The sequence below is a fragment of the Melitaea cinxia genome, chromosome 3 (assembly GCF_905220565.1).
Source record: "Melitaea cinxia chromosome 3, ilMelCinx1.1, whole genome shotgun sequence".
NCBI classification, from domain to species: Eukaryota; Metazoa; Arthropoda; class Insecta; order Lepidoptera; family Nymphalidae; genus Melitaea; species Melitaea cinxia.
The window spans coordinates 20,092,639-20,108,890 of NC_059396.1; the positions used below are offsets into that span (position 1 = coordinate 20,092,639).

The 16,252-nt window shown below is 37.1% G+C and overlaps 1 protein-coding gene across 1 annotated transcript in view; it reads left to right on the forward strand.

Moving 5' to 3' along the window:
• Window positions 1-16,252, forward strand: part of LOC123668473 — a 268,966-nt gene that overhangs the window by 225,193 nt on the left and 27,521 nt on the right. Inside the window, exon 15 of the mRNA XM_045602205.1 lies at window positions 10,307-10,507. Within this exon, the coding sequence (XP_045458161.1) occupies window positions 10,307-10,507 (201 nt within the window). The remainder of the gene's footprint in view (window positions 1-10,306; window positions 10,508-16,252) is intronic.

Below are 16,252 nucleotides of genomic sequence, written 5' to 3' on the forward strand. Positions count from 1 at the left end.
AAAACACATGAGTTCACGTTATTTTTGGCGCAACCTTGTGGAGGCCTATGTCCAGCAGTGGACTGTATAGGCTGTAATGATGAGTAATTAAAAAAAAATGTTTCTGGGAGTTGTGATGGTAAGAGCTATTTAAGCATAAACTCTCTTTCTTTCTATCTCCACTGACTTATATCTCCCTCTGCTCTTCTCACGCATTCACCAGCTTACTCCCCGAGTCAACCGTACGTAAAGAAGTTCTAATTCAATAAATACGTTCTAATCTTACTCTTCTGAATCAAGTCACATGGGTGCCTATTACATATAGGTAAACATTATAAATCCACACTAACGTCAGGCAATACGGCTCTTAACAAGATAATCCGCTAACCAAGCCTAAGATTACGGCCTAGGCAATATCAAGGACTAGATATCAATGTACCTAAGATATATTACCGCAGTACAAGCGGCCGAGTTGTTGGGCTATGAAATTTGCATAGACGAAGGGACGCTCGGGCCGTACTCATTGATTATTGAAGTAACAGGCTCCCAGCCGTCGATCCTCTCCCGACTACATGGAACACCTTGATAAATGGATTGGCCGAATGCGATCTATATTTACTGGAGGCAGCCGTCTAAAATAGCAAAATTAATGGTGATTCTTTCATCCACATCAAAAAAATGAAATACTGTTCTTTTAATTCTTAAATTGCCATATGAATATATTATAGTTCATGTGAATCGATTAACGGATTTGGAATGTGGATTCAGTTACGGAGTATCAGCAAGAAACTCTTAATTCATTCTATTTGGTCACTAAAAAAGTTATTAATTTCTCTTCAAGGATATTTTAAGTATTTTCTTGTAATAATAACGCATTCGGTATAAAAAGAAGCTTAAAAAAATTAATTAAAACTGAGGTAGTAGGGCACAACACGAAATATCCTGCTCAAAATCTGGAGCAGCCCGACTGGGGTAGTACCTCGACCTTACACAAGATCACAGCTAAATAATACCGCTTTCAAGCAATGCTATGTCCTTGTGGTGAGTAGGTGACCAGAGCTCCTAGGGAGGATGGGGTGGGGCTTCAGGTGTTGCAGGCGTCTATAAGCTACGGTAATCACTTTTCGGTGAGCCGTACACTTGCTTGCAGACCTTGTTGTATACAAAAAAAAAAACAATAGTATTTTTATGATAATATTTTTAGCACTGTTGTTCATCATTACCTACATAGAATAAAACAAGGTCGCTTCCTGCTGTCTGTAAGCTTAGATCTTTAAAACTACGCAACGGATTTTGATGCGGTTTTCTTTAGTAAAGAGAGTGATTCCGGGTGAAGGTTTGTGTGTATAATACATGCGTAATATGGTAGAGGAATACTGATATTTTTTGCAACCGTGCGAAGACAGGGAGGGTCGCTAGTAAGAACTAAAATGTTTCAATTTATTCAATTAAAATAATATTCGTTGAATAATAAGACAGCTTGTGCTGTGTGGCTACGGCACTAAAGAATTTGGCCACCCTCTCTCTTCCCGTGGGTGTCGTAAGAGGCGACTAAGGGATAACAAGGTTCCACAACCACCTTGGAACTTAAGAAGCCGACCGATGGCGGGATAACCATCCAACTGCTGGCTTTGAAATACACAGGCCGAAGACGGGCAGCAGCGTCTTCGGTGCGACAAAGCCCGTACTGCGGTCACCAACCCGCCTGCCCAGCGTGGTGACTATGGGCAAAACACATGAGTTCACGTTATTTTTGGCGTGAACTTGTGGAGGCCTATGTCCAGCAGTGGACTGTATAGGCTGTAATGATGAATAAGACAGCCTGATTGATCACCTGTCACTGTTCGTGTTTTACAATTCACAAATTGTTATTTTATTTTATAACAATTTCAAATTTCTGCAAATTCATGAAACTCTTATTATTTACAATTGACAAGAGTCTGCCGAGTGCGAGGTGTTTATAACTTTTATGTTTATGTGTAAAATATAGCCGAATTTCATGTTTTCAAAAGAAAACCCCTTCCTAAGGTTTTACTGAGTGCTATAATTTGGGAGTTTTTAAGGCCGGCAACGCCCCCGCAACTCCTATTGTGTTGCAGATGGCAGGCAACGGTAACCGTTCAACACCAACTAGCTCCATCCGCTCGTTTTCCCCCATAATATAAAAAGCTAGGTTAGATATCAATCTGATTTCAAACTTACATCCTATTATTAAACCTTCTACCACTTTTATAAGTTTTTTAATATATTGTTTTATTATGCTGATTGTTTCCTAAATAAATAAATAAAAAAACTTAATTTACGTTTTACTGTTTAATCGAAAGACTAGGTCCATATAAAAGGAAACTTTCAATTTGTTCCAATTTCAAATGACAACTGACTTCGCTCTAATAATAAAACCCTCCTTTAAGAAACTCTTCTCGTTTAATCTTTTAAATTCTTTATCTATAACAATAAGGCGGGAACTAATCGAACAATCTAGAAATCGTCTTGTCCTTATCGTTACTAATTCGTTTTAATGTTTTTGTGTCCCTTTGTCGTATATTTTAAAACCTGAATCTGAGTTAATTACAAAACCATTAAAGAACTACGTTAAAACAATAGCACGGGGGTCATTGAACCACATGCCAGTGCGCTTTTGTTAGTTAGACAGTTCATCTAACATTGGTATGAAACTGGAAGAATTTGATTTTCTAAATCTTTGAAATCGACGCAACCACGAATCTAGCTTATCACTTATTTATTAGGCTATGTTTATTTGTTCCTTTTTTAAGTATGAATTTGTTTATATAATGTTATCAAATCAATTTTTGTAATGACGTACGATTGATTCAAATAACTTAGATAGGGCTAACTTAGAGCAGCTAGAAAGAGCAGCCCGACAGAGGAAGTATCTCAATCTTCTACTATTGGTAACTAAGGTGACCAGAGCTGCTAGGGGAAATTGAGGATGAGGTCGGCAATGTGCTTGCGATGCTTCTGGTGTTGCAAACGTCTATGGTAATCCCTTACTATCATACGGTGAGCCATACGCTTGTTTGCCAACATCTAGCCTCATCAACCAAAGCTGAATCTAAGTGAACCGAAGGACCTCCTATTAATGTAACTAATATTTTCTATTTACAACATATACCTAGATATTTTGACTTCATTTCCTTGTGTGATTTGATTCGTCAATAAATATATTTTACACATTAGGGAGTTCTAAACATTCGCCGCGGTCGCTTAGAACCGTCTATAAAATCGTCATATCAATCATTCCATAGCTTAATTGGCTCACACGGTGAGTCGGAGATGCAGGTTCGATACCCGCTGGAGTGGTCGATTTTTGATATGATTCATTTAAATTATGATAACAAAATATCATCTTCTACTAACAAGAAAAGGATTTTCAAAGAACTTTGAAATATTTAAATAGGATTTATAAATTCTAATTCATAATGTCTTATTTCCTTTAAGATTAATTATGCAAATATTACTGTTTAAATTAATGAAAATAACATGTAACTAAAATAATAGATATCTCTTTTGTTATTTTCTCTCTGAGCATCTTTGATTTTATTCATATTGTATTTATACTGCATAAATTTGCGACAAGCTTTTCCCCTTTAATTAAGATAACATCTACAATTTTATGTTTAGTAAAATCAGATAATGTTGTTCTTTTTCGTATATATAGTAAATAAATTGACATATTTTTCTATTTAGATATATTTTTAAAGAGTATCTAACTGATGTAGGATACAACAGGACCTGCTCAAATATGGAGCAGCCCAACTGGGAAAGTACCTCGATCTTAAAGAAGATCACAGCTACCTAACACTACTCTATACAGTGTTGTATTCCTGTTGGTGAGTAAGGTGACCAGAGCTCATGGGCGGAATCGGGGATAGGGTCAAAAACGCGCTTGTGATGTTTCAGGTGTGACAAACGTCTATAAGCTACGGTAACGCTTACCATCAGGTGAGACGTACGTTTGTTTACCGACCTAGTTTTAAAAAAAAAGGAATTTTGATGCTGAAGAAATACTAAATATAGTTTACTCAATACTCGTGCAATAAAAAAGTTTTTAAAGCGAATTAATAAATATAAACATTAACAACGCCAGCGCTACACGTAGCAATTAAAACTGACTCAATTGTAAAAATATTTATTCCACAAAGAGATAAATGCGTTACCGATAGATTGTGGCTTAATATTCGCGCGGCGTGCGGCGAGCGCGCGCGGCCGACCGCGACACGACGCGGATCAGAATCCGCTGCAGAGCCTTACTGGTCCATGCGGTGAATGAATCCGAGTTCAATCACATGTTTTTGATTTTGAAATAAAACTCCTTTAGCTGGTGAATACGTGACGAGAGCGTTAAGAAAAGTGTGATGCAGGTGAGGCGAACGGAAGTTGAGAGGGATATATAAGTTAGATGGAGCTAAAGAACTTTTACTGCAGTCATGTGGTCTAAAGGACACTCGTTTTTATTTAAACTTCAACTTCTAAATTCTAAGCAGAACTAATTTACACAATATATAAATTTGCATATAAGAGTTTTACGCCTATTCTATGCAAATAAGCTGCTGCGAGTTTTAATGAGGTAGTTCGTAATAGGAAATACATTGCTCAAAATCTGGATCATCCTAAATTAGGAAGTAACATAAGATCACAGCCATATAATACAAGAAGTTAGAGAAGATACAGAGTACAAGAGTAGGCTGTTTCAGAGAAATGCAGGTAGTTTAATACTGGACACTATTGAGCCCCATAGTTCCCCATGTCCCGTGTTATACAAGTAACAACTCCGTCTGAGTGATTCACAAAAGAACTTATACAAAACTTTTCTAATTACTTCTCAAAAGAGGCTTTATAAGTTTGTCGAGTCGTTAACACTACGACCTGTTTATGTATTTATTTATTAATACTTTATTTCGCAATACATTAAAGAACTGTACAAAAGGCGGGCTTAATGCTAAAAGCATTCTCTACCAGCCAACCTTAGGGCGTACAAGAGCAGACGTTTATAGGTGTGCAAAATTTAGTATTAGTAAAATTCACACTTACGCTTCAGCCTGTAATATCCCACTACTTGTCATAGGCCTCTTTCCCCATGTAGGAGAAGGATCAGAGCTTAATCCACCACGCCGCTTCAATGCGGGTTGGCGGATATATTCTCTTCTATGAGTAACGATCGCTATCAGGTGTGCATGATAACAACCGGGACCTTAACGTGCTCTCCGAGGCACGATAACACAGAAATTCACACTGTTCTAGTTTTATTTTTAAAGTTATTTCATATGATTATTGCGAATTATTTCAAATTCCTTTCAAAATTAACAATTACCTTGATAGTGACAAATAAATGTGTACAGACCTTAAACGACACATCACATTATGAAAATATAATAAAAACGACAGACAAAAAAAAAAAAGAATAGGCCTACGCATTCCACAGCTGGGCAAAGGTGTATTCCCCATAATAGTCCATGAGTAACAATGGTGTCAGACCAGAATCAGAACATCGGTACACATACAAATCTGCCCCGAGCGTTAGTAAAAACACGTCGACCATCGCCGTTGAGGCAACTACTCACACCACTGGATGAGAAGTAGTTAAAAATTAAATATTTATAATGTTTTGTGCAGTACAATTAAACTCTTTTTATATTATATTTTTTTTAATTGTAAGTTTAGTTAAGTATCCTTTTTAAAATTGTTTAGTTATCTTTAAGATTTTAGATTAATTTATGATAAATATATAGTTTAAAAAATTGAATATTGCATAATAATTTGACGACAAGCACTAATTCCGCCGATAAACTGTCACGCAGTTTGGCGGATTATGAAATTTTACAGCATTTGGTCAAATAGAGAACTTATTATTTATTTATTTAGAACGGTCCTGGAATATTTAACATGAAAGGGTTGTTTGAATAGTAGCTACTGTAACTTATCTTAATTTCTCAAACAACAGCTTTAATTCACATTAGATTTATTTGCATTTATTCGATTTGAACTGTTCCAACTATAAAATTCAGACTTTAAAAGACACTATTTAGAAACGTCCCGCCGCTGTAACGAATCAATTCTAAATAATAAAACGTCGATCCCTATTTGAAACTATTCGTATTTCGTTTTATTCGCACAATACTTGTCACGACGCGTACGAACTCGCCACAGGACGCGACGCTCCGCTGCACGGCGTCGCCTTCGCGGCGTGTCGCCCGCAGCCGCGCTCAGATTAGTTCCACATTCGTCACATAGCACTTTCGACGTTAATTGAAATACCGCACAGCTACCGGCCACCGGCTACCATGCAGGCGTTACAGAGACCGCCCTTAATGGGTTTAAATTGTAAAATACACGACCCTTGTTGCTGTCGACTTTGTTGTGTAAATATTTTAAAAGCCATATGTTTGCAGAGTTTAAAAGTTTAATTGTACTAGACAAAACATTTTAAATATTTCATTTTTATTGGTTTTTTCGCGTGTAATGTTGCTAGGTTTTGCGTAGACCAAATCTAGTTGATTTTATCTTTGATGTATTATGTTATGAAATTACCGTACCCTGTGGACCGGACCATAATCTTCATAATAATAAATTAACGCACTCGACACCCTGCATTTACTACTGTAGCGTAATAATTTAATACGCGAAAAATATGCCATATTTATTTATTTATTTATTTTATAGGCAATCCGACAGCGTTATGTTACAATAGTATGTTACAATATAATGTACGAATTTGGTCAAAATAGGATCACACTGATATATAAAAATATTAATCTTTATAAAATACATAACTAGACACTATATATAAAAAAAATAACAGAAAGTAATAAAAAGTAAACGGCTATGTTCCATCCCCTCCACTGCAGTTAGAGGTGAGTGTAAGACATGAAAAGGTGAATGCGTGTTCGTGTAGGTGTGTGCATGTAAGACGAAGGTGTATTAGTGTGGGTTTGTGTGTAAATCTGTAGGTGCTGGTTTTGAATATTTTTGATGATACTATATTCCATTTAGATTACCACAGTCGGTCAGTTTTGTTACTTTACCGTTAGATGATCTCGCTTTTAAAAGAAGTCCTCTCACATCAGTACGATGTATTATGATTTTAGATTTATATATTTATGTCTACATTTCGAAATCTTGAAAATTTGAAATTTGTATATCATTATTATCAGTATTTCCAAATTTGACTTTTGACATTTCAATGGTAAATGTATGTCACACTTTAGTTTTAACCTGCTGTACCCTGCACGAGTTGCTACGCTTTTTGTTTTGGTCGTACCAGCTTAGAAATCTCTGTGTGCACAACACTTTATCATCATGGCATGATCAAATACATAGTTTACGTCCCTATAAAGGATATACAGACAAACATTCATTTTTATATATATAGATGTATATTAAACTGTGCGTCTTTGTAAAATAAACATTAAATTTAAATTACCTGTTTCGTTTGTTTGTCATCCGTGCTATGTCCGCATGTAGTAGACCCAATTGTACATACTTTACACTTTTTTACTTCACTTTAGATGTCTATATTAAACGTTTGCGGTCGGTTTTTGTTGACTATCATCTCGTATTTATATTTCTCGATTTTTCGGTAACATAACATAAAGCGAGACGGGCAATAAAAGTCGCAAATGTAACAGATAGCGTTTACTCACTATCGCTCATTCAACTTAAGGACTCTGATTAGTAGCAATATCTGCGCACAATCGCGAAGCAAACCCAGACGTCCGCTCCATTGTAAATGATATCAGGCATTCGCTGAAACAGAATGATAAAAGACATTCAACCAAAACAGACGCGACAGTTCCGACGATTCATATCAGAACTTCCATTACAGCGACCTAATTACGAGGGGGCTAATTAAAATTAATATAGTCTAAGAATGCCAGCGGAATTCAAGTTAAGTTGGTCCGGAGTTCGGTCGAGTTTTGGAATTGTACGATGAATACTTTCTCTGTTTGTTTTTAAGATCCGACGCCATCTGCAGCGTGCAGCGGCTCGGACACTCGTCTTATTAAACTGTTTTCTACGAGACTTCTTTATCTTTAAGCGCTTTTGGGCGGAACTTTCTAGACGTTCGTTGCGTTCCTTATTATTTTATTACCTTCTAATTAAATGGCTCATTTAAACAAACAGCGGCATTACGAACGGCAATGTTTAGGACATTTAGTTATTTACATAAAGAATGTTTGCTTAAACCTAGTTTAATAGATAGAATAATTTGGACGATAATTTGACAAATTGTATCTTGAGGACGGTGTCATGTAAACAGGTCAAGGTCCGATGAAAATCTTCTCAGCGTAAATGTGATTAATGTTCGTAGAGACTAAATATTTTATCCAGCTATCAACAAATTACTTCGAGTCAGTTTTGATTATTTTATCTTAATTATCTTAATAGCCTATTAAGCTTTTCTGTAGATCTTAAAATATATTTCCAATTTTCGTCATTAGAAGTTTTTATTACACAAAGGTTGAGTATAAAACTACGACCGAGATGAAATCACAAAGGAATTCTAGTCGCACATAAAATACGAGCGTACAGGACTGTAATACAATTACGATACAAAAAGGTTAAGAATTCACATTAAGAGAGCACGCCCGTTCGAGAATGTTCGAGAACGTTCGAGTGTCGAAGTCTCACGTCTATGGATAGTTATGCAAATGCTGATCAAATTTATTACGTGTTGGATCGAATGTAACTCTAATAACATTTGTCCCACCGCTCGTTATACTTTACAGGGACGTATTATTGCTGTATTTCTTTAAAAGTACGGTTTTTTCTTCATTAGCTTCTCCAAGCGTCTTCATATTGCTTCTCTGTCACGTATCGGTATCGTCTACTACGAAAATACAACCTTTATATGTGTCTGGTATGAAAGAGGACAGAAAAAAATCATGGCTATTAGAAAATAGAATTCTTACGTTACTTTATTTTTGATGACCCTAGGTTTTATTTTGTTTGGCGTGAGCTTAGAGAGAGGCCTATGACCAGCAGTGGACGGCGATAGGCTGAAGTGAACCTAATTTTTTTCTACGTAAACATTGTGTCATTGTAAATATTTGTGCTTAGTTTCAAATTACTTGGTGTCAAAATCAAAATTAAAAATTACTTTATTCATGTAGGCTTCAAAACCACTATTGAAACATCATTTTGAAATTAAAATATGCTTGTTAACCGACTTCAAAAAAAGGAGGAGGTTACTCAATTCGACCATATATTTTTTTAATGTATGCTCGGGAATAACTTCGTCGTTTATGAACCGATTTTGATAATTCTTTTTTGTTGGAAAGGAAATATCCCTAGTTTGGTACCATGGTAAGGAAACCAGGGTCTGATGATGGGATCCTAGAGAAATCGAGGGAAATTCTCAAAAATCCGCATAACTTTTTACTGGGTGTACCGGTTTTGATGATTTTTAATTTAATCGAAAGCCGATGTTTATCATGTGGTCACATTTAAATTTCATCGAGATCTGATTACAACTTTTGGAGTAATCTTTGATAATGCGTATTTACTTGACAATTTTTTCATCTACCTACGTTGTATTACTTGTCGATATAATTGAAGTCGTTTTTTCTTCGTTTGCCTGCAAACAATTATTTTATTTTATAAATTATAGTTAAAAGTGAAGCTACCACCAGTTCGAAATAATAATTATGCATAGGAAAACTGATCAAAAATCCCCAGCAGCTACTCTTTAAAATAAAACTGTGCCATACTAAATCCACTAAATCTACTTGTCTTTCTTCCCTCACATAACTATCTACTAATATAGTTGTTTACGATTCAGATGTATGTAATATCCCACTACTGGGCATAGGCCTCTTTCCCCATGTAGGAGAAGAATCAGAGCTTAATCCACCACGCTGCTCCAATGCGGGCTGGCAGATATATTCCCTACTATGAGTAACGATCGCTATCAGGTGTACATGATAACAACCGGGACCGGCGGCTTAACGTGCTCTCCGAGGCACGGTGGGGAGACCCACAAGGACTGCACAAACACCCAGACCACGGCAAACACCTGTATGGCCAATACAAATGTTTGTCATGTGCGGGGATTGAACCCGCAACCGCCAGCGCAACAGGTACAATCCATGGCTGTGACCGTTGCGCTGCGCGGCGTCATCGTCAAAACATCGAAAACATCGTCAGTCGCCTGTTTACATAACACGAAATAACTTGATACTATAAGTATCGACACGGTCAGTCGGAGACGCGGGTTCGAATCCCGCTGGAGCGGTCAATTTTTGATATGATATTCAAAAAAAAAAAGTTTAATAATTAGTATATTTTAATAATGTTACCTTTATTTCAGCGTCAGAGAGCGCGCTAGGCGCCGGTGCCGCGGGTGCGGCGGGGGCCACAGTGGCGGGCGCGGGCGCGGCGCTAGCTCTGGCCGGGGCGGCGTGGAGGGCGGCCAGGCGTCGACGCAAGCCGCGCAAGCCGCCCGCCCCGCAGGCCGAGAAGACCGCGGAACACGATGACGCCGAACCAGACCTCATACCTAACAATTACTGTAAGTTTTCATGTATAATAGTTATTGTATTTCAGTCGTCAATTCAAACAGCAATATTTATGTAAGAACCTCACATCCATCAATCGAATTTTCTTGTCCAAGTGCATTACAAATATCTTAAACTTTAAACTATATACCTCGTGTTATGTAAGCTTAAAAAATTTATATCGGTAACTTACAGTTTACAGGTTTTACACGATATTTTAATAATATGAAAAACATTTTATCCCACTTTTAAGATGAAATAGACCCATTTTCTGTGGTAGCTACAAAATTAAAAGTTATTTTTAGAGTTTGAAATCCCAACTGTACAAATGAATACACGTAGAATGGATTAAACCCATAAATAACAATGCGAAACAATTCAAAACGATTTCGTTCCTGACATACAATTCTAATTAATAACAGAAACATTGAAATACATAAAACAAGCCGTATATATTAAAGAATGTAATTTATTCTCGCGCGCCACTCCTTGATACTCGAATTTATCTTAAAATAATACAACGTCTTACGCGAAATTATTTTTTGTGCCCCGAAATCTTTTCGGTTACAAGACAGATTGTAATCAAGCGACTTTTATAAAAATGAAGATAAAATCTAGAACAACAGATATAATGTCACCCGAGGTGTGGCTGCGACCTCGCCTCGCCTCGGTTGTTTATTGGAACTGGCCAATTGAGAAAAGGAAAGGTCCTTATCATATTACTATAATAAATATATAAACATTAAGATCAACATAACACCAAAAATATATCTACTATGAGGAGCCCTCACATGTTTTATACTGATAAGGTAATAAGCAGTTAGCAGAGCTACGATCCAACTGATTACAAGCGGTTACCGTATAATATTGACGATCCTACTGACCGATCCTATCTCCGCTGTTGACACGACACATACCCAAAAAATCTTTCTTGATATATCATAGAGGCCACAGTAATTTGTATTTTGTAGAAATATCATAAGTATAGGAAATCAGGATTCTAAGGATACAGTTCTGAGACACATGAATGGGTGACTGAACTCTAAAGCTACCCTTCATGAGATCTTTTGGAGAACTGTAAATGATGTTACCTTGTCGAGACTCGCCAACAGAGCTGAGTAAGGAGATTCTGTTATATAAATAATATAAAAAGCAAGATATTTTTCTTTCCAATACCAATAAATGAATGGTGGACGTACAAATATACTGAAAAGTTTATTGTTACAGTGTTTTTTTCTTGTAAATAACTAGTTAGGCAAACAAGCGTACGGCTCACAAGCTAAGCAGTTACCATAGCTAATATTATAAGTAAATTAGAACGAATATTAGTTTCTTTTTTTATACAACTAGGTTGGCAAAAAAGCGTACGGCTCACCTGATGCTAGGCGTAATTACCGTAACTTATAGACGTCTGCAATACCAGAAGCACCGCAAGCGCGTTGCCGACTCTACCCCCAAATCAGGGAAGATTAAGCAGCGCTGGTCACCTTACTCACCAAACGAACACAACACTGCCTGAAAGCAGTATTATTGAGCTTTGATATTCTGTAAGGTTGAGGTACTTTCCCAGTCGGGCTGCTCGAAATTTTAAGTAGGGTGTTCGCGCCCTAAGTCAGTTGAAATGTTATAATATCAAAATTATTCATCAACTGCTAAAAGTATTACATAAAAACTAACCTAGAGTATTAACTTTCTTCAGTTGCATAACTTAAATTAGTAGATAACATTTGATTGTATTTATTACTAGCTGACTCGGCAAACGTTGTATTGGCGCTAAACGCTTTTTAAACATGTATGTATTTTTCAACGCCGAATCATTATAAAATAAAAAATAAATAATTTATCTAAAAACTCGTTTTGAGCAGTAATTTATTCTATCTCGTTGACGCCGCGTTGGCGCAACGGCTACAGCCATGGATTGTACCTGTTGCGCTGGCGGTTGCGGGTTCGATCCCCGCACATGACAAACATTTGTATTGGCCATACAGGCGTTTGCCGTGGTCTGGGTGTTTGTGCCGTCCTTGTGGGTCTCTCCCCACCTCGCCTCGGAGAGCACGTTAAGCCATCGGTCCCGGTTGTTATCATGTACACCTGATAGCGATCGTTACTCATAGTAGGGTATATATCCGCCAACCCGCATTGGAGCAGCATGGTGGATTAAGCTCTGATCCTTCTCCTGGGGAAAGAGGCATATGCCCAGTAGTGGGATATTAAAGGCGGAAGCGAATTCTATCTCATTCTCTCCTATACAGTTATGTGTTTGTTTCTTTATCGTGACACAATTTCGTTTCATCGAATTTAGAACTTTAAAAATGTATAAGTCGAACAATGTCGAAATTCCACAATCGCGGATTTAGAAAAGAATTAGAATCTAAAAGCGAGGCTCGTATTCGGTATGGAAACGTACTGATATCCGGGCAGTGTAATGCGATGCACGTGCGCCGCGCATCTCATTGTCACCTCTGCGCTCGTTGCAAGAGAGGTGATAATTGCGTCCGCGTCGCGCGGGAAACTACACCCGCGGTGACAATACGGCCGAGTTCCATGCATGCGTAATATGGCTCTAATGCCAGCGGCTTGTATTCTAACAGCGCCTCAATTATTCAGCGGTCCCGCCACCTCCTAATAAGTACGTTATTACTTCGCTCACTAGTCAAATGCGAGCGCATTTTGCGAACGGAACTAACAAACTCGGTTTAAATTTAGCGAGAGGTTTCGTCACAATTGCACTTAGCCTAGGAAGCCTAACATAGTGTATGCAATGCTGTGATCATTTGATATGAAATAAAATAATGGGTGGACAAGGAAACTTGTGACGTAGTAGCTAAATATCTTTGGGACAAAATACACAAGGGATTCAGCGAACCTATCGTAAGCGATTAAAGCGTAAACTCTGCATATCAATTTCAAATTAGGTTTACAGTTTGGGTCACGGGATATGTCGTGACTCAAAGTCCCGGTAGTTTCTATAAATATAACTTTCCTGAGTCCTGGTCTTATCATGAAATGTAGCTCCGGAAATCAACTTTTTTTCAAATATTATCTCATGATAAAAATTATGTAACAAAAAAATTAATAGTGTTTGCTCGCAAATGGAAAAAAAAAACGACTTCAATTACATAGACAAGTAATAAAACGTAAGTTGACGAAATAGATTAACAAACGCACTAGTTTTCACTACGATTTTCGAGAGTATCCCTCGATTTCTCTAAGATTCCTTCATCAGATCCTGGTTTTCTTATCATAGTACCACCCCTAGCATATCTCTTTTCCAACAAAAAAAAGAATTATCAAAATCTGTTCATAAACGACGAAGTTTATATATATATATATATATATATATATATATATATATATATACATATATATATATCTATAATCTATAATATATATAAACGCGAAAGGTCACTCATCACGAAATCTCCGAAACTATAACACCTAGAAACTTGAAATTTGGCAGGTAGGTTTCTTATAGAGCGTAGACATCCGCTAAGAACAAATTTTACGAAACTCGATCCTTAAACCGGGGGTTGGAAGTTTCTATGAAAGTCCTATGTTTTTGAAGTAAGAGACTTGAAATATAAAATGTATGTTCTATAGATGGTGAGGAGGTGTCCAAATAATGTATCTTTAGAAATCAACTCCCTTTTGGGGTTTAAAGGAGGATGTTAGGTTGACTCACTCATCACGAAATCTCCGAAACTTTAACAGCCAATAACTCGAAATTTGGCAGATAGGCTCCTTATAAGACGGAGGCATCCGCTAAGAACGGATTTTACGAAACTCGACCCCTAAGGAGGTAAAATGGGGGTTGGAAGTTTGTATGAAAGTTCTATCTTTTTGAAGTAAGAGACTTGAAATTTTAAATGTATGCTCTATAGATGGTGAGAAGGTGTTCAAATAGTGTATCTTTAGAAATCAACTATCTTTTGGGGTTAAAACGGGGGATGGTAGGTTGATTCACTCATCACGAAATCTCAGAAACTATAACACCCAATAACTTGAAATTTGGCAGGTAGGTTCCTTATAGAGCGTAGACATTCGCTAAGAACGGATTTTACGAAACTCGACCCCTAACGGGGTAAAACGGGGGTTGGAAGTTTGTATGAAAGTTCTATGTTTTTGAAGTAAGATGCTTTATATTTAAAATGTATGCTTTATAAATGATGAAAAGGTGTTCAAATAATGTATATTTAGAAATCAACTCCCTTTTTGGGTTAAAACGGGGGATGGTAGGTTGACTCACTCATCACGAAATCTCCGAAACTATAAACACCTAGAAACTTGAAATTTGGCATGTAGGTTTCTTATAGAGCGTAAATATCCGCTAAGAACAGATTTTACGAAACTCGACCCGTAAGGGGATAAAATGGCGTTGGAAGTTTGTATGAAAGTCCTATGTTTTCGAAGTAAGAGACTTGAAATTTAAAATGTATGCTCTGTAGATGGTGAGAAGGTGTCCAAATAATGTATCTTTAGAAATCAACTCCCTTTTGGGGTTAAAACGGGGGATGGTAGGTTGACTCACTGATCACGAAATCTCCGAAACTATAACACCTACAAACTTGAAACTTGGCAAGTAGGTTCCTTATAGAGCGTAAACATCCGCTGAGAACGGATTTACGAAATTCGACCCCTAAGGGGATAAAACGGGGGTTAGAAGTTTGTATGAAAGTCCTATGTTTTTGAAGTAAGAGACTTAAAAATTTAAAATGTATGCTTTATAGATAGTAAGAAGGTGTTCAAATAATGTATCTTTAGAAATTAACTCCCTTTTGGGGTTAAAACAGGGGATAGTAGGTTGACTCACTCATCACGAAATCTCCGAAACTATAACACCTAAAATCTTGAAACTTAGCAAGTAGGCTCTTTATAGGTCGTAGACATCCGCTAAGAACGGATTTTACGAAACTCGACACCTAAGGGGATAAAATGGGGGTTGAAAGTTTGTATGAAAGTCCTATGTTTTTGAAATAGGAGACTTGAAATTTAAAATGTATGCTCTATAGATGGTGAGGAAGTGTTCAAATAATACATTGTTATCTACATATATATAAGAGAAAGGTCACTGACTCACTCATCACGAGAACTCAAAAACCGCTGGATGGTCCATCCATCCAAGATGGACAAAGATGAAATTTGGCAGGGAGTTAGATTATAGTTAGTAGACGTCCGCTAAGAACAGATTTTGCGATATTTTACCGCTAAGGGAGTTTAATTGGGGTTGATAGTTTGGATGAAACATATACAGCAGCTATAAGTTTGCCTGATAGGTTATTTATACTACAGCCTGAAAATAAAACTAAAAATGTGGTGTATAGAGAGGTTTTATAAAAATAACTATTAAATTGTACTAAATTGTGCCTTTTAAAAAGTTACTCAGTGTGATAAGCATTTCAAGTGACTGAAATAAAAAAATAATTTGCGTTAAACATCTTGATAGTAATGCATATCTTCATAACCACTCGAACGTAGTCGCGGACAACAGTTAGTGTATTATTATAACAAAAAGTCCCCAAAAGTGTATGTGATCGATTCCCTCAAAATTTACTGAACGGATTTTCATGCGGTTTCACCAATGGAGAGAGGACTTGAAGAGGAAGGTTTACGGAACGACTAAGCCGATTTTGATGAGAGTTTCACTGGAAGTTTGCCGGGAAAACTTTGCGACTCACTGATTTCAACGCGGGAAAAGCCGCGGGCACAGCTAGTATATATATATACACGGTCGAATTAAGTAACCTCCTCCTTTTTTGAAG